At 41.9% G+C, this 20,143-nt stretch overlaps 1 protein-coding gene across 2 annotated transcripts in view; it reads left to right on the top strand.

Moving 5' to 3' along the window:
- The first annotated feature begins 384 nt into the window (after window positions 1-384).
- Window positions 385-20,143, top strand: part of LOC135521789 (transmembrane protein 161B-like) — a 42,756-nt gene continuing 22,997 nt past the window's right edge. The window contains exons 1-3 of one of the 2 annotated variants that reach the window (XM_064947633.1): window positions 385-820; window positions 13,315-13,418; window positions 15,139-15,222. In XM_064947633.1, the coding sequence (XP_064803705.1) occupies window positions 818-820; window positions 13,315-13,418; window positions 15,139-15,222 (191 nt within the window). In that variant the 5' untranslated portion in view covers window positions 385-817. The remainder of the gene's footprint in view (window positions 821-13,314; window positions 13,419-15,138; window positions 15,223-20,143) is intronic. The other variant, XM_064947557.1, reaches the window with a different exon arrangement.

The following is a 20,143-nucleotide window of genomic DNA, read 5'->3' as shown; positions in this document are numbered from 1 at the left end:
AGTCGCTAAATCAAGCAAAAGTCGCTGGGGCAGCCGTATACATTTGTTGCTATAGACTTTAACCAATAAAATTCGCTGGAGGCGTCTGGAAAAAAATCGCTAAATCTAGCGACAAAGTTGCTAAATTGGCAACACCATCTACCAGTTCTAAAATAAAAGTCACGTGTACCTTTAAGTTTTCCGTTTTATATATATTTTTTTCCGTCCATAATGCCGTAATAAAATCAATATAATACAGTAGAACGTATGCAATATCTCACTGTTTTTGAATAAGGTTTTAAATACAGTGCGCAAGTGGTTGGTAAAAAGGAAAATAACGCTCACATCCCTCATACTGTAAACTGGCATATCCAGTGACGCCTATTAGCATGACCTCTACTCCAGTTGAAAACGGTTTCCACTAGTTACCCCAGCCACAAAATATAAATTGGCTTTATCGTAAAAATGTATGAAAACAACCATTTGCTTTTTGGTTTTAATTTTAGGGTTAGGCTTGAGATTAGCAGTCTGGTCAAGGGAAGGGTTAAGATCACATTTTAAGAAGATAAATTGTAGAAATAGTCGGGGTTTATGCAGGATCCTGTGGCTGTGTCACCTAGTGACGACCGTTCAAAACACTTGGGAACCGAGGTTGAATGAATGGATCATTTAAATATAATTGCAGCAACCGGGAAGCAGTTTGATTTACAAATGCATTACTCTTAAATATTACTAACTTTAGAAAAGGCTTATGTGCTCCGCGACGCTTGATTTTCGACTCGGGAGCTTAATGTGACAGGTGTCGGCGTTGAGTCCTTTTCAGCACCACTGCATCAACATGGTGAGTATCCTGCTATGGCTACAGTAGCTAGCTATTAGCCGTTAGCTTGATATCAGAACTAATACAGCTGCACTTCAGCAATGGTTCGTATCTTGATATAGGTAGAACATGCTAATAGTGTTTCACAACCAGTTGTAATATTAGCTAAATGTGCAGTCCCTCTGTGTTAGCGAAGTTAGCGAACGTTAGCTTGGCATCTCCCTTGCTAGTTAGTAGCTAACGTTAACTAGCTAACGTTAGCTACTGTGGGTAGCTGCCGACAGGTAGTAAAGCAAATGATCTAATATCACTAATCAATGTTTTTATCCATCGTTTTCTGACAACTGCTTAGATTGCTCATTTGGTGCTCGTGACGCGCAGCAAATAGATACGTGCTGGTTTGCTAACTTCACGTTGTTTATGTCACTCCCTGAGAACGTTCAAGTAGGGAAAGGTGTTTTTCTCACATCTAGACGACTCGTTTTGACCTCAGATTGCCCTCCGTGAGGTGGTATGCTTTAGGGTTATTTTCTACCTATTCAGAGCAAAATGTATACACTGTAAAACTGCTTTTTGATGAGCCATACACTGTCCCGCATTCGTGTATCTTATAATGTTAGGGTACTGGTATTATTTGCAACATCGCCAGGGCAACCGGTTAAGAAGAACTTTTGGCACTGGATGTTCAAAAGATGCAACATAAAAGCAGGAGCATAGCAGCCCTTGGCATTTTATAAAAGTCAAATGCACTACCAAAGACCAAAACAGTACAATTTAAAACATTTTGAAGGGGCCTACCCTCTCTGGTTTAAATGTAAATGGACTCTTGATGTCCATTTGAATGTTTAGGTGAATTGGGTGTTATCATAAGGTCTCCTAGACTATAGGCCTAGGTTTGCTGAAATAGATTAGATTCCTAATTTAGTAGGCTACAGCAAAGCGGCCTCATCTTTTACAGAAATGTCTGTAATTAACTTGCCTGATGACTCAAGCGGAATTCTTCTGCTGCTCTATGATTTGCTACATACATCCCTCTGAGACTGTGATCATTGAAGTCGTTTGTGATAATGTCAAAATGAGAATTGTTGTACAACACAAAGTCATAATCGATTGGATAATTTCTAACCAATCAGAATATCAAAGCCAATGACATATTTTCAAAATGCTGCTTCACCCATATGTGTTCTGGCCCAACCCATCAATTTCTGGATCCATCAGAATGGTTAGAATGTGTTTGCGTTCTAGAAATTGTCGGGATGAACTCCGATCCAGACTCATTGCAGAGAAGAAACTAACGTCCGTGGGCGTGGCGTCGTTAGTCAGGCAAGTAATTCATGACAATTTAAAAAAGGGACTTGGAGGAAAGCACTCATGTTTTTGTGTAATGGAAGCACAGGTGTGAGATATAGGAAACCTGTTCAGTGTCACTAAGGATGAACTCACTCACTAAATTTGGTGGTTTATATGCCAGTTATAAGAGGTTTATAACAGAGATTGTCATGGAGACCATTTCTAATGCAATTTGTCTTATGATGCCTAGGCTTTTCATATTGGACATTTAGATAAACTATGAGGCTAAATTGTAATCTGTGATGGTCAGTGGGACTGACTCAGTCACTGATTTGCCTTTTGTGAGCTCGCTCCTCTCAAGTTTTCTGTAGTAAGCAGTTTTAACGGGATGCACTATGGCTGCACAGTAGTAAATAATATGGATAATAGCCTAATAATCAATCAATGTACGTGTAGCAAACCATGATTGTGTTGTTCAAAAGTGGCATACAGTGCCTTCGGAAGATATACAAATCAAAAATGTTTTTATATTTGAGATTCTTCAAAGGAGCCACCCTTTTTGCCTTGATGACAGCTTTGCATTCTCTCAACCAGCTTCACCTGGAATGCCTTTCCAACAGTCTTGAAGGAGTTCCCACACTTGTTGGCTGCTTTTCCTTCCCTCTGCGGTCCAACTCATCCAAACCATCTCAATTGTGTTGAGATTGGGTGATTGTGGAGGCCAGGTCATCTGATGCAGCACTCCATCACTCTCCTTCTTGGTCAAATAGCCCTTACACAGCCTGGAGGTGTGTTGGGTCATTGTCCTGTTGTAAAACAAATGATAGTCCCACTAAGTGCAAACCAGATGGGATGGCGTGTCGTTTCAGAATGCTGTGGTAGCCATGCTGGTTAAGTGTGCTTTGAATTCTAAATAAATCACAGACAGTGTCACCAGCAAAGCACCCCCACATCACCTTTGTCCTCCATGCATCACGGTGGGAACCACACACGCAGAGATCATCCGTTCACCTACTCTGCATCTCACAAAGACACAGCAGTTGCGGGTGCGTTCTGCCCTCTTCTGTACTCCCTGTTCACCCACGACTGCGTGGCCACACGCCTCCAACTCAATTATCAAGTTTGCGGACGACACAATAGTGGTAGGCTTGATTACCAACAACGACGAGACGGCCTACAGGGAGGAGGTGAGGGCCCTCGGAGTCTGGTGTCAGGAAAATAACCTCACACTCAACGTCAACAAAACTAAGGAGATGATTGTGGACTTCAGGAAACAGCAGAGGGAACACCCCCCTATCCACATCGATGGAACAGTAGTGGAGAGGGTAGTAAGTTTTAAGTTCCTCGGCATACACATCACAGACAAACTGAATTGGTCCACTCACACAGACAGCATCGTAAAGAAGGCGCAGCAGCGCCTCTTCAACCTCAGGAGGCTGAAGAAATTTGGCTTGTCACCAAAAGCACTCACAAACTTCTACAGATGCACAATCGAGAGCATCCTGGCGGCTGTATCACCGCCTGGTACGGCAACTGCTCCGCCCACAACCGTAAGGCTCTCCAGAGGGTAGTGAGGTCTGCACAACGCATCACCGGGGGGGCAAACTACCTGCCCTCCAGGACACCTACACCACCCGATGTTACAGGAAGGCCATAAAGATCATCAAGGACAACAACCACCTGAGCCACTGCCTGTTCACCCCGCTATCATCCAGAAGGCGAGGTCAGTACAGGTGCATCAAAGCTGTGACTGAGAGACTGAAAAACAGCTTCTATCTCAAGGCCATTAGACTGTTAAACAGCAACCACTAACATTGAGTGGCTGCTGCCAACACACTGACTCAACTCCAGCCATTTTAATAAATGGGAATTGATGGGAAATGATGTAAAATATATCGCTAGCCACTTTAAACAATGCTACCTAATATAATGTTTACATATCCTACATTATTCATCTCATATGTATACATATACTGTACTCTATATCATCTACTGCATCTTTATGTAATACATGTATCACTAGCCACTTTAACTATGCCACTTTGTTTACATACTCATCTCATATGTATATACTGTACTCTGTATCTGTATCTTGCCTATGCTGCTCTGTACCATCACTCATTCATATATCTTTATGTTCATATTCTTTATCCTCTTACACTTGTGTGTATAAGACAGTAGTTTTGGAATTGTTAGTTAGATTACTTGTTGGTTATTACTGCATTGTCGGAACTAGAAGCACAAGCATTTCGCTACACTCGCATTAACATCTGCTAACCATGTGTATGTGACAAATAAAATTTGATTTGATTCAGTTAGAACCAAATATTTGGACTCATCAGACCAAAGGACAGTTTTCCACCGGTCTAATGTCCATTGCTCGTGATATTGGTGTCCTTTAGTAGTGGTTTCTTTGCAGCAATTTGACCACGAAGGCCTGATTCACACAGTCTCCTCTGAGCAGTTGATGTTGAGATGTCTCTTTTACATTTATTTGGGCTGGAATTTCTTAGGCTGGTAACTCTAATGAACTTATCCTCTGCAGTAGAAGTAACTCTGGGTCTTCCTTTCCTGTTGCAGTCATCATGAGAGCCAGTTTCATCATAGTGCTTGATGGTTATTGCAACTCCACTTTCAAAGTTCTTGACATTTTCCAGATTGATTGACCTTCATGTCTTAAAGTAATGATGGACTGTCATTTCTCTTTGCTTACTTGGTCTTTTACCAAATAAGGCTATCTTCTGTATACCACCCCACCTTGTCACAACACAACTGATTGGATCAAATGCATCATGACTACCTCATGAAGCTGGTTGAGAGAATGCCAAGAGTGCATAGCTGTCATCAAGACAAAGGGTGGCTACTTTGAAGAATCTCAGATATAAGATATTTTTTGATTTGTTTAACACTTTTTTCTGGTTACTACCTGATTCCATATGTGTTCTTCCATTTGTTTTTGTTGTATTCACTATTATTCTACAATGTAAAAAAATACAAAAAATTAAAATCCTTGAATGAGTAGGTGTCCAAACAGACTAGTACTGTATGTAAATGTGATATTTCAGTTTTTATAGTTTTTATACATTTGCAAAAATGTCTTAACATCTGTTTTTTGCTTTGTCATTATGGGGTATTGTGTGTGTGTGTGGCTTGATGAGGGAAAAAACAAAAACATTTTAGAATAAAACTCTGTAAAGTAACAGAGTTTGGATAAAGAAGGGGTCAGAATACTTTCCGAATGCACTGTAGGTCTACTCAGAATTCTTTGACCACTTTTGAAGAGATTGTATGTTGTCTCTTTGAGTCCATATTGCTAGTAGTGAGAAACATTTTCTGTGAGGAGAACCTTGAAGCTTCCCACAACTGCCAGCTTAGGGAGCAGGGGGCACCCAGGGCTTCCCTGTCTGGGCTCTTGTTGTTTTCAGGGGCAAGGTGGCAGGCCTTCAGTTGGGTGTCTCCCGTGTGTAATCACAGCCAGATAGCTAGGTGAACAGAGAGAGAGGATGGATCTTGGTGGCATTTGGTGTCTGGCTCTGCTTTTGGAGGTGATAATTCTAATCATATGGGAGAGTTATAGCTGCTACGCAATATGTTATGGGTTTCTGTACAGTGCTTTGTGACATCAGCTGATGTAAGAAGGGCATGATAAATACATTTGATTATTGCCTATGTAACATACCCAACAAACTCTGAAGTGTGCTATTCAAAGGCCTATATTCACCAACACACGTGTGCTGATATCACTAAGCCCACTTACTAGGGTAAAAGTTGGACTACCCTACAGTGAGGGATGAAGTAGCAGCACACTTCTAGCCAACCTGTTAAGGGAATATTGATCTGTAAGGGTTGAAATTGAACCCCCTGTGCTAAAGCTGGCTATCACTGTCAGCTCTCCACTGTTGACTGCTGCTTGTTCTCAGCTGAGCATCATGGGTGCTGAGAGTCCGACACTAATTTTTGTATTGCACTGAGGGCATTTTGTGCAAGTGCCAATAAAATGCTCTCACGTCTTTGTTACTGCAGTTGTATATGATAAGGGAAGAAGTAGGGCTGTGGCTGTCACTGTAATTTACCTTCTAATGAACATAAACACGTTTAGCATCTCCTGACTTCCATGCATAGCCTACAATCCACTGATGGAGACCGTTGGGACATTTAAAAAGTCTAATAAATCCATGTAATATAGCCTAAACCTTCACAATAAATCCATGATCTATTTTAGACAGGTCTAAAGAAGCATGATATGAAGAATAGGTAGCCTATTTCAGAAGAACAGAATAGCATATTCTGAGATGTCCTTGTTAGGCCCTGATCTGGCTCTGCCATATGGCTGTATGCTACACTAGTTCATTAAGCAGACAAGATTTGTTTAGAATTCCGTGGCATTATTTTATAGTATAAAGAATACAATTGAACATAGCTGAATAAAATAGAAAGGATTTTTTTCTACAAAAGATTTGAGGGAGTGTGCACATGGGCTATTCTGTGTTGAGCGGTTAACAAAGAAACATGTCCTCCTAGATGATTAATTTAGAGTTATTTATGCAACTTTACTTGTGATACAAACCTTAGGCTATATGTTTTGATTTTTAAAACATTCTAAGGCTGCATGATGATTTGAAAATAGTACCATGCTCTATTTCTTGTGCAGCCTGCACACTATCAGTCTCATTCACAATAATTTGACAAGCACTTGATGATAATCTCACCCATTAGACTATTCATAATTTAATCTGGGTTTTACATATAGCCTATGAGTGGAATAATGTTTTATTTAGAATGGACCACCTGCAATTGAATTGAGGTTAGGTACCAAAATGATATAGCCTACTCCTGTCTACACAGTAATAATTAAAAATGCTAAAGCATGATTTGGCCACAGAGGATCATTACCTGTTTAAAAAAAATATTAATTGTGGATTGTTTTCAATCATATTACCTACAGTCGGAAGGAAAGCAGCACGCTCAATATGGGTAGATTTTTGTTAAGTTGTGACTGTGAAAAGTAGAGAGGCCAAGCCAGGCATATCGCAATAGTTTGGAAAGCAAATAGTTATCGCTGTAAAAAGAAGACTGCTACATTGAACTATGGTATAAATGGATGAATTTTCTGACTTTGGGGGGAGTGTGCTCTTCTGTATTGTACAATGTATAAATCAGAGGAGGCTGGTGGAAGGTGCTACTGGAGGATGGGCTCATTGGAATGGTTAGAAGGGCATTAATGGAACCGTATAAAAGGCATCAGGTGGTGACACGCATCTCTGCGTGCCTGGCAGATACAATGGCAAGAAAAAAACGTGAACTCTTTGGAAATACCTGGATTTCTGCATAAATTGGTCATAATTTGATTAATCTTCGTCTAGGTCACAGAAATAGACAAACACAGTCTGCTTAAACTAATAACACACAAACAAGTATACTTTTTCATGTCTGTATTGAGCACACCGTGTAAATATTCACAGTTCAGGTTGGGAAAAGTATGTGAACCCTTGGACAGTTTGACCCTCCTTTGGCAGCAATAACCTCAACCAAGCATGTTCTGTAGTTGCGGATCAGACTTGCACAACGGTCAGGAGGACTTTTGGACCATTCGTCTTTACAAAACTGTTTCAGTTCAGCAATATACTTGGGATGTCTGGTGTGAACTGCTCTCTTGAGGTCATGCCACAGCATCTCAATCGGGTTGAGGTCAGGACTCTTCTGTTGAAGCCATTCTGTTGTTGATTTACTTCTGTGTTTTGGGTCGTTGTCCTGTTGCATCACCCAATTTCTGTTGAGCTTCAATTGGCAGACAGCCTATCATTCTCCTGCAAAATGTTTTGATAATCATGGGAATTAAATTTTTCCGTCTGATAGCAAGCTGTCCAGGCCCTGAGGCAGCAAAGCAGCCCCAAACCATGATGCTCCCTCCACCATACTTTACAGTTGGGATGAGGTTTTGATGTTGGTGTGCTGTGCCTTTTTCTTTCTCCACACATAGTGTTGTGTGTTCTTTCCAAACAAATCAACTGTAGTTTCATCTGTCCACAGAATATTTTGCCAGTAGCGCTGTGGAACATCCAGGTGCACTTTTGCAAACTTCAGACGTGCAGCAATGTTTTTTTTTGGACAGCAGTGGCTTCTTCCGTGGTGTCATCCCATGAACACCATTCTTGTTTAGTGTTGTACATATCGTAAACTCGTCAATCGAGATGTTGGCATGTTCCCGAGATTTCTGTATGTCTTTAGATGACACTCTAGTTTTCTTCTTAACCTCATTGAGCATTCTGCGCTGTGCTCTTGCAGTCATCTTTGCAGGACAGCCACTCCTAGGGAGAGTAGCGACAGTGCTGAACTTTCTCCATTTCTAGACAATTTGTCTTACTGTGGACTAATGAACATCAAGGCTTTTAGAGATACTTTTGTAACTCTTTCCAGCTTTATGCAAGTCAACAATTCATAATCGTAGGTCTTCTGAGATCTCATTTGTTCGAGGCATGGTTCACATCAGGCAATGCTTCTTGTGAATAGCAAACTCATATTTTGTGTGTCTTTTATACGGCAAGGCAGCTCTAACCAACATCTCCAATCTTGTCTCATTGATTGGACCCCAGGTTAGCTGGGGTCTAGGGGTTCACATGCTTTGTCCAACCTACACTGTGAAAATGTACAATTATGAATTCAATATAGATAAGAAAAATACAATTATTTGTGTGCTTAAACTATGTTTGTCAATTACTGTGACTTAGATGATCAGATCAAATGTGAAGACCAATTTATGCAGAAATCCAGCTAATTCCAAAGGGTTCACATACTTTTTCTTGCCACTGTATCTCAGCCCACCACCTCAAACTCAAGCTTGACAAGATAGAGCTGCTCTTCCTCCCGGGGAAGGCCTGCCTGCTCAAAGACCTCTTCATCACAGTTGACAACTCCACAGCGTTGCCCTCCCAGAGTGCAAAGAACCTTGGCATGACCCAGGACAACACGCCGTTGTTCTCTGCAAATCTCAAAGCAGTGACTCGCTCGTGCAGTTTCATGCTCTGCAACATCCGTAGAGTACGACCCTACCTCACACAGAAAGCGGTGCAGGTCCTAATCCAGGAATTTGTTATCTCCCATCTGGACTACTGCATCTCACTGTTGGCTGGGCTCCCCACTTGTGCCATCAAATCTCTGCAATTTATCCAGAACACTGCAGCCTGCCTGGTTTTCAACCTTCCCATGTCACCCCGCTCCTCTGCCCTTTCCACTGACTTCCAGTTGAAGCTCGCATCCACTTCAAGACCATGTTGCCTACAGAGCAGTAAGAGGAACTGCCCCCCCCCCCCCACCTTCAGACTATGCTCAAACCCTTCACCCCAACCCGAGCACTCCGTTCTGCCACATACTGGTCTTTTGGCCCTCCGACCCCTACAGGAGGGCAGCTCCCACTCAGCCCAGTTCAAGCTCTTTTCTGTCCTGGCAATAGATTAAGTGAATACTCTCAAAGCACAATTACCAAAGCCTTTAGAAATGTTCAACAACTCTCCTCCACAATACATAGCAGAAAGCGCAATGAACTACAATACCTGGGGTTTTAGGGAAAAAATCTTACCTTTACTGTCATGTTGTGAGGATGAGGAAGGTGAATTGACATTCAGATGAACAAGTAACCTAGCTAGCACTGTTTCCCTGTCCCTTTGTCAACTCAATTGAAGGTCACTGTAGAAGTCGGCCTACCCTTCCCATATTGATATAATCTAATCAAAAGGTCAACAAAATACGTATTCCCATTCTTTGCTTTGCGGTGAACACCGTTTTAATCAGACATATTGCATGTTACAGAAGAATAAAAGGCTCTTGTGTTTAATATGAACAGCCACACCACTATCTCCAAATTGTGGGAACTCTGGGACCAGTAGTACTACCCTATTTGTTAATGGTACACTGCAAACAGGGTATTATTCCATGTAGGCCTACTTAAGCCCACCACTTCCATCCTGTATAGATTTGGCTAGGCTATATTTAAGCCCAAATCGTCCACGCTGTGCCAATACTGGAAGAGAACATGCATACTAAGCCAAGTGAATTATGCGCTCATCAGAAGAGAAGGCCACAGGTTGGATCTCATACTCATGGTCTAAATGGCTGTGACTGTCAGTGATTGTTAAGAGCAGGGATATTGTTAAGGAGTTGATGACCGACAGCACCTCTCAGCCCTCTCATTCCGTAAGGTATTTTCATGTAAACATGGAGCCATCGATTTAGCCTATCTGTGTGTTTCTCTTGGTTTTGAAACAATCCTGTCTTCTGTGACGTCTTGCCAGCCCTGTTGTTAGGTCCCCTTCGTTTGCATTGCTTCTGAGAGACTTCTATATGGAGTCTGGTGTGCAATTTGAGATGGATAATTTGAACTAGAGGTCGACCAATTATGATTTTTCAATGCCAATACCGATTATTGGAAGACCAAAAAAAAGCCTATACCGATAAATCTGCCGATTTTAAATAAAAAAAGTTTTTTTTTTTTTAAGTAATTAATTTGTAATAATGACAATTACAACAATACTGAATGAACACTTTTATTTTAACTTAATACAATACATCAATAAAATCAATTTAGCCTCAAATACATAATGAAACATGATCAATTTGGTTTAAATAATGCAAAAACAAAGTGTTGGAGAAGAAAGTAAAAGTGCAATATGTGCGATGTAAAAAAGGTAACGTTTCAGTTCCTTCCTCAGAACATGAGAACATATGAAAGCTGGTGGTTCCTTTTAACATGAGTCTTCAATATTCCCAGGTAAGAAGTTTTAGGTTGTAGTTATTATAGGAATTATAGGACTATTTCTCTCTATACCATTTGTAATTCATATACCTTTGATTATTGGATGTTCTTATAGGCAGTTTAGTATAGCCAGTGTAACAGTATAGCTTCCATCCCTCTCCTCGAACCAGGGACACATCGACAACAGCTACGCTCGAAGCATCGTTACTCATCTCTCCACAAGCCGCGGGCCTTGCAGAGCAAGGGGAACAAATACTTCAAGGTCTCAGAGCGAGTGACGTCACCGATTTAAACACTTAGCGCCCAGCCCGCTAACTAGATAGCCATTTCACATCGGTTACAGCAGCCTAATCTCGGGAGTTGAAAGGCTTGAAGCCATTAACAGCTCAATGCTTGAAGCACAGCGAAGAGCTGCTGGCAAATGCACGGAAATGCTGTTTGAATGAATGCTTACGAGCCTGCTGCTGCCTACCACCGCTCAGTCAAACTTTTCTATCGAATATCAAATCATAGAATTAATTATAAACTTAATTATAACATGATAACACACAGAAATACGAGCCATAGGTCATTAATATGGTCAAATCCGGAAATTATCATTTCGAAAACAAAATGTTTATTCTTTCAGTGAAATACGGAACCGTTCTGTATTTTATCTAACGGGTGGCATCCATAAGTCTAAATATTGCTGTTACATTGCACAACCTTCAATGTTATGTCATAATTATGTACAATTCTGTCAAATGAATTAGTCTTTGTTAGGAATAAATGGTCTTCACACAGTTCACAACGAGCCAGGCAGCCCAAACTGCTGCGTATACCCTGACTCTGCTTGCAAAGAACGCAAGAGAAGTGACACAATTTCCCTAGTTAAAAGAAATTTGTGTTAGCAGGCAATATTAACGAAATATGCAGGTTTAAAATATATATACTTGTGTATAGATTTTAAAGAAAGGCATGGATGTTTATGGTTAGGTACACATTGATGCAATGACAGTGCTTTTTTTGCGAATGCGCTTGTTAAATCATCACCCGTTTGGCGAAGTAGGCTGTGATTCAATGAGAAATTAACAGGCACCGCATCGATTATATGCAACGCAGGACAAGCTAGATAAACTAGTAATATCATCAACCATGTGTAGTTAACTAGTGATTATGTTAAGATTGATTGTTTTTTATAAGGTAAGTTTAATGCTAGCTAGCAATTTACCATGGCTTCTTGCTGCACTCGCGTAACAGGTAGTCAGCCTGCCACGCAGTCTCCTCGTGGAGTGCAATGTAATCGGCCATAATCGGTGTCCAAAAATGCAGATTACCGATTGTTATGATAACTTGAAATCGGCCCTAATTAATCGGTCAATCTCTAATTTGAACGCCCCAACCTTGCCACCCGCTGCATTCCCAGACACGTTCCGTTCATGACTGAAAAGAGGTGGACCATTCAGAATCCCCCCACACAGTCTTTCGGAGCTGCATGCCGGATACTCTCTGGTTGGAGTGTTGAGGTGTGGTCTGGGTTGGTGTGTTATCAGTGTCTAGCTAAGCACGTCACATAAGGATTGTCCACGTCTTATGGCCCAATAGTTTGACTACACCATCCATCCATCCCCTTATGTTCCTATGCTGTTAGAGACAACTGCTTTTTCTGCAAAAAAACACAACTCCCTTCAGCAAAAACCCATAACGCCCTTTAGGTGGATAATTTTAGAAATGGTGGAATAAATTCCAATAATACTGTATTTTGCCGCTCTCAATTCTACAAAGTTATTCTCAATTTAGCTGTCACATGATCACTGAAAATTTGAGTGATGAATTTCTGTGTTACATACATTTAACTTTTTACATAGAGGATGAAACACCATGATTTAATGACTTGTTTCCATTTGGAAGAGTGTATATGTGTGCTATACACTGAGTATACCAAACATGAGGAATATTATTATAATATTGAGTTGCACCCCTTTTACCCTCAGAACAGCCTCATATCGTTGGGGCATGGACTCTTCAAGGTGTTGAAAGCTTTCCAAAGGGATGCTGGCACATGTTGACTCCAATGCTTCCCACAGTTGTCATATTGGCTGGATGTCCTTTGGGTGGTGGACCATTCTTGATACACACAGGAAACTGTTGAGCATGAAAAACCCAGCGGTGTTGGAGTTCTTGACACACACAAACTGGTGTGCCTGGCACCTTCTACCATACCCCTTTCAAAGGCACTTAAATATTTTGTCTTGCCCATTCACCCTCTTTATTGCACACATATACAATCCATGTCCCAATTGTCTCAAGGCTTAAAAGTCCTTCTTTAACCTGTCTCCTTCATCTACACTGATTTGAAGTGGATTTAACAGGTGCCATCAATAATGGATCATGGCTTTCACCTGGATTAACCTAGTCAGTCTGTCATGGAAAGAGCAGGTGTTCCTAATGTTTTGTACATATTAGAATATAACTTGATTTGTTTTCCCTCCCTTAGGGTGTGATTGGTGTGCAGCTGGTGGTTACCATGGTAATGGCCAGTGTCATTCAGAAGATCATACCTCATTATTCCTTCGCAAGATGGCTGCTCTGCAGTGGAGGGTAATGTAGAAGTCTGTACCTGCTGTTTTTGTTTCTGATGGTGTCTGTAAGAGCCATGATTTAATCTCCTCACTGGTTTACCCTTCAGACTCATTCATTTCAAAGGATGCTTAACAATGTGGAACAGAGTGTTTGCTCAACTTGTAAACAGTCTCTTTGTTTACAAGTTGTCTGCTGAAAGCACATTTTCTGAAAACACAAAAAGCATTTAAAAAAAAAACACAATTAGTTGTATTGCATAGACCAAAGGGCATCATCAGCTATTGGGACGACCCAAGAGGACTGGGAATTAAAATAAAGCGCCCGTCTCGTTTCCTATAATTAGCGCCAGATGTGTTTTTGAGTAAACAGCTCCTCCGAACACTTAATAATTAATCAGTGCTTTTTTTCAGGGGGCTTTTGAAGCATAAAAAAAACAACTTTGACGCAAGCTGGAGGCCCATAGTGTCGCTCCAGAGAGATCCGCAATGAAGTTTCCCCTAATAAACAAGGCAGCAGTAAACATGTTGTGCCCCACAAATGATGCAGCACCCCCTTGGGCCAATTGAAGTATCCTGTGTGACTAAAACATTTCAGTTATCGTGTGTAACCACAGATTATCCATTATTTTGACCAGATACTCAAGTGGCCACTCTAACAATGAAAATACATGTCTCCAAAAATGGAAGGCAGTTAGTCGCTTTAGCTAATCCTCTCCCTTTACGCCATGTGATGTGCCAAAGAGACGGGCCTTTCTGCCATCTTCAAATATCAACATTCTATCATTACTGTGCTCTGAGAGAACAGAGGCTTTGATCCTGATTCGATCACCTTCACAGCTATCCTTTCAATCACAACAATTATGCAAATATTGGAACTCATCACGTACATACGGTGAGACGGATCCACAGTAAGTACACAAAATTAAACCTGAGCCCTCCACCCCTCCTTCCCTTATGCCTCTCAGAGCTTGTGACAAGTGGGTTTCTAAACAAAGTTAGAGGTTGTATGAAATCTTAGTCTTCAAAAGGCTGTGCTTAAATTGGCTCTTTTATTTTTAAGTCCGGTCCTCAAGGAACACAAAAACTAGCCTCTTTGCTGTCAGGAGTGTATTAGTTGATTTGAATATGTTAAGATGATTTGAGGGTTTTCTTTGTCCTATGTGTGTATTTTGTTTGGTAAAGGATCTCAAATCCAGCTCATTAGTGATGGTCCTAATCATGTTCAATCATGTAGGCCTGGAACGACAAACTATTGTCCTATATATCATAAACGTCTACTTTTTGAAGGCATTTTCCTTTTTTTAAGTATGATGATGGATTATGTCACCAATACTGGGTCCTGGAGGGTCACAGCCTATGTAGAATCGCCTATATTGGTATTGCACAGCACTAAAACCTCCAATCCACATTACTACTGTCATTGATGATTCTTTTATTTAACCTTTATTTAACTCGGGTATTAAGTCAATTAAGAACAGATTATTATTTACAATGACGGCCTACCAAGAGGCAAAATGCCTCCTGCGGGGATGGGGGCTGGGATAAAAAATCTAAATGTAGCACTCTCTGCTATTAATTGGTTAATAGATTGAGGTGTTTCCTCGCTAGGCTTCAGAGTAAAAGCCTGCCTACCCTGTACCCCCCCCGAACCAGGACTGGGGACCACAGGTGTAGTTCTAAAGCTACCTAGATTACTAACTTGTCTCCTTCCTTCCTCTGTCTCCTCTCTCCTTCCCAAGTCTTCGGTGGTACCAGCACCCTACGGAAGATGAGTTGAGGAGCCTTGCTGGAAAACAACAAAAAACAAAGAGCAAGAAGGACCGGTAAGAAAGCAGACTGGGGGGGTGGGGTGGGGAGGGGAGGGTAGGGGTGAGGAGGGGAGGGTGGGGAGGGTAGGGGTGGGGACGGCAGTGGCACAAAGGGGAGCGAGTGGTGCCTTTTGGATCAGGCAGGAATTTAAAGAGGAGTGGCAGACGTTTGAGAAGGGTGGAGAACACAGGTGCGACAACGGAGAGATGAAGCAGATGTGTTTAGGAAGCTTGTTTAAGTCCTGAAGTATTTTTGTTTGTTTTTGCCGGTGAGCAAAGCTAGCCTTTGCTTATTAGAATGGGCTCTGACTATCTTGTGGTAGTGAGTTAAAGGGATACTTCAGTATTTTGGCAGGATTTTATCTACTCCGATGAACTCGTAGATACCATTTTTATGTCTCTGTTAGGGTTGACCCCATTTAGTCGACTGGTCGATTGTTTGGTCAATAAGTTGATGGTTGACCGTGATTTCTTTAGTCGAGCAGTAGGAAACACCTGTCTGATTCGTCTGAGTGCACTAATCCGTTGTGGAGGTTGTGGGGATGGCACATTCCATCAGTCTAAGACAGTTGCTACTGAAATTGTATATGGTTATATTATGTAAGAAAAATATTTTATATTTTTATAACAGATGCGCTTTCTCCCGCGTTGCATAGTGGTCGCTGTCTGTGGTTCTGAAACACATCAGTGCGCTGTTGAATTGTCGCCTTCCTAGACCATGTTTCTATGTGCATAATAGCAAAGTTAACCAGCGTATTGTGTTGAGAACAATGCAGTGGAGGCAGCAGCGGAGCTAGGAGACGAGAAAACAGCCCTTGCCTTAATTGTCTAAGAAAAGTGAGGAGAGAGCTAACTCCAAATTAATTAGGTCTATAATCAATAGCCTAACTGTTACATGTGCCTAGCTTTATTATTCAACCATATTCAGTAACAGTCAAAGGTTTGGACACACCTACTCATTCCAGGGTTTTTCTTTATTTTCACTGTTTAAAAAAAACAAACTGAGTGACTGTGTGACTAGCACCCGTTGTCTCTCTCCTCCCTCCTCCAGCGACCACCACAGAGCATCAACAGTGTGTATCTTGCTGTCAAATCAAATCAAATTTATTTATATAGCCCTTCGTACATCAGCTGATATCTCAAAGTGCTGTACAGAAACCCAGCCTAAAACCCCAAACAGCAAGCAATGCAGGTGTAGAAGCACGGTGGTTAGGAAAAACTCCCAAGAAAGGCCAAAACCTAGGAAGAAACCTAGAGAGGAACCAGGCTATGTGGGGTGGCCAGTCCTCCTCTGGCTGTGCCGGGTGGAGATTATAACAGAACATGGCCAAGATGTTCAAATGTTCATAAATGACCAGCATGGTCGAAAATTAAACGGCAGAACAGTTGAAACTGGAGCAGCAGCACGGCTAAGTGGACTGGGGACAGCAAGGAGTCATCATGTCAGGTAGTCCTGGGGCATGGTCCTAGGGCTCAGGTCCTCCGAGAGAGAGAAAGGGAGAGAGAAGGAGAGAATTAGAGAACGTACACTTAGATTCACACAGGACACCGAATTGGACAGAAGTACTCCAGATATAACAAACTGACCCAGCCCCCCGACACATAAACTACTGCAGCATAAATACTGGAGGCTGAGACAGGAGGGGTCAGGAGACACTGTGGCCCCATCCGAGGACACCCCCGGACAGGTCCAAACAGGAAGGATATAACCCCACCCACTTTGCCAAAGCACAGCCCCCACACCACTAGAGGGATATCTTCAACCACCAACTTACCATCCTGAGACAAAACTGAGTATAGCCCACAAAGATCTCCGCCATGGCACAACCCAAGGGGGGGCGCCAACCCAGACAGGATGACCACATCAGTGAATCAACCCACTCAGGTGACGCACCCCTTCCAGGGACGGCATGAGAGAGCCCCAGTAAGCCAGTGACTCAGCCCCTGTAATAGGGTTAGAGGCAGAGAATCCCAGTGGAAAGAGTGGAACCGGCCAGGCAGAGACAGCAAGGCGGTTCGTTGCTCCAGAGCCTTTCCGTTCACCTTCCCACTCCTGGGCCAGACTACACTGAATCATATGACCCACTGAAGAGATGAGTCTTCAGTAAAGACTTAAAGGTTGAGACAGAGTTTGCATCTCTGACATGGGTAGGCAGACTGTTCCATAAAAATGGAGCTCTATAGGAGAAAGCCCTGCCTCCAGCTGTTTGCTTAGAAATTCTAGGGACAATTAGTAGGCCTGCATCTTGTGACCGTAGCGTACGTGTAGGTATGTACGGCAGGACCAAATCAGAGAGATAGGTAGGAGCAAGCCCATGTAATGCTTTGTAGGTTAGCAGTAAAACCTTGAAATCAGCCCTTGCTTTGACAGGAAGCCAGTGTAGGGAGGCTAGCACTGGAGTAATATGATCAATTTTTTTTGTTCTAGTCAGGATTCTAGCAGCCGTATTTAGCACTAACTGAAGTTTATTTAGTGCTTTATCCGGGTAGCCGGAAAGTAGAGCATTGCAGTAGTCTAACCTAGAAGTGACAAAAGCATGGATTAATTTTTCTGCATCATTTTTGGACAGAAAGTTTCTGATTTTTGCAATGTTATGTAGATGGAAAAAAGCTGTCCTTGAAATGGTCTTGATATATTCTTCAAAAGAGAGATCAGGGTCCAGAGTAACGCCGAGGTCCTTCACAGTTTTATTTGAGACGACTGTACAACCATTAAGATTAATTGTCAGATTCAACAGAAGATCTCTTTGTTTCTTGGGACCTAGAACAAGCATCTCTGTTTTGTCCGAGTTTAAAAGTAGAAAGTTTGCAGCCATCCACTTCCTTATGTCTGAAACACATGCTTCTAGCAAGGGCAGTTTTGGGGCTTCACCATGTTTCATTGAAATGTACAGCTGTGTGTCATCCGCATAGCAGTGAAAGTTAACATTATGTTTTCGAATAACATCCCCAAGAGGTAAAATATTTAGTGAAAACAATAGTGGTCCTAAAACGGAACCTTGAGGAACACCGAAATCTACAGTTGATTTGTCAGAGGACAAACCATTCACAGAGACAATCTGATATCTTTCCGACAGGTAAGATCTAAACCAGGCCAGAACTTGTCCGTGTAGACCAATTTGGGTTTCCAATCTCTCCAAAAGAATGTGGTGATCGATGGTATCAAAAGCAGCACTAAGGTCTAGGAGCACGAGGACAGATGCAGAGCCTCGGTCCAATGCCATTAAAATGTCATTTACTACCTTCACAAGTGCCGTCTCAATGCTATGGTGGGGTCTAAAACCAGACTGTCAGTGTTGCTGAAGCGGCAACCTACAGAAAATAAATTGTTAAACAACTGAAAATATATTTGAGATTCTTCAAAGTAGCCAGCTTTGCACACTCTAGGAATTCTCTCAACCAACTTCACCTGGAATGCTTTTTCAACAGTCTTGAAGGAGTTCCCACATATGCTGAGCACTTGCTGGCTGCTTTTCCTTCACTCTGCAGTCCAACTCATCCCAAACTCATCCCAAACTATCTCAATTGGGTTGAGGTCAGGTGATTGTGGAGGCCAGGTCATCTGATGCAGCACTCCATTACTCTCCTCCTTCAACCTGGAGGTGTGTTGGGTCATTGTCCTGTTGAAAAACAAATGATAGTCCCACTAAGCGCAAACCAGATGGGATGGCTTGTCATTGCAGAATGCTGTGGTAGCCATGTTGGTTAAGGTATTTCAATTCGAAATAAATCAGTGTCACCAGCAATGCACCTCCATATCATCACACCTCCACCTCCATCCTTCACGGTGGGAACCACACATGTGGAGATCATCCGTTCACCTACTCTGCATCTCACAAAGACATGGCAGTAGGAACCAAAAATCTCAAATTTGGACTCATCAGACCAAAGGACAGATTTCCAGCAGTCTAATGTCAATTGCTTGTGTTTCTTGGCCCAAGCAAGTCTCTTCTTCTTATTGGTGTCCTTCAGTAGTGGTTTCTTTGCAGCAATTCAACCATTTTAAAGCCTGATTCACACAGTCTCTGAACAGTTTATGTTGAGCTGTGTCTGTTACTTGAACTCTGTGAAGCATTTATTTGGACTGCAATTTCTTAGGCTACTACAGTGCCTTGCGAAAGTATTCGGCCCCCTTGAACTTTGCGACCTTTTGCCACATTTCAGGCTTCAAACATAAAGATATAAAACTGTATTTTTTTGTGAAGAATCAACAACAAGTGGGACACAATCATGAAGTGGAACGACATTTATTGGATATTTCAAACTTTTTTAACAAATCTAAAACAGAAAAAATGGGGCGTGCAAAATTTTTCAGCCCCTTTACTTTCAGTGCAGCAAACTCTCTCCAGAAGTTCAGTGAGGATCTCTGAATGATCCAATGTTGACCTAAATGACTAATGATGATAAATACAATCCACCTGTGAGTAATCAAGTCTCCGTATAAATGCACCTGCACTGTGATAGTCTCAGAGGTCTGTTAAAAACGCAGAGAGCATCATGAAGTACATGGAACACACCAGGCAGGTCCGAGATACTGTTGTGAAGAAGTTTAAAGCCGGATTTGGATACAAAAAGATTTCCCAAGCTTTAAACATCCCAAGGAGCACTGTGCAAGCGATAATATTGAAATGGAAGGAGTATCAGACCACTGCAAATCTACCAATACCTGGCCTTCCCTCTAAACTTTCAGCTCATACAAGGAGAAGACTAATCAGAGATGCAGCCAAGAGGCCCATGATCACTCTGGATGAACTGCAGAGATCTACAGCTGAGGTGGGAGACGCTGTCCATAGGACAACAATCAGTCATATATTGCACAAATCTGGCCTTTATGGAAGAGTGGCAAGAAGAAAGCCATTTCTTAAAAATATCCATAAAAAGTGTTGTTTAAAGTTTGCCACAAGCCACCTGGGAGACACACCAAACATGTAGAAGA

Source organism: Oncorhynchus masou, chromosome 1 (genome assembly GCF_036934945.1).
Source record: "Oncorhynchus masou masou isolate Uvic2021 chromosome 1, UVic_Omas_1.1, whole genome shotgun sequence".
Taxonomy (NCBI): domain Eukaryota; kingdom Metazoa; phylum Chordata; class Actinopteri; order Salmoniformes; family Salmonidae; genus Oncorhynchus; species Oncorhynchus masou.
Note: the sequence above shows the minus strand (reverse complement) of the source record. Positions and strands in the feature narration are given on the sequence as shown.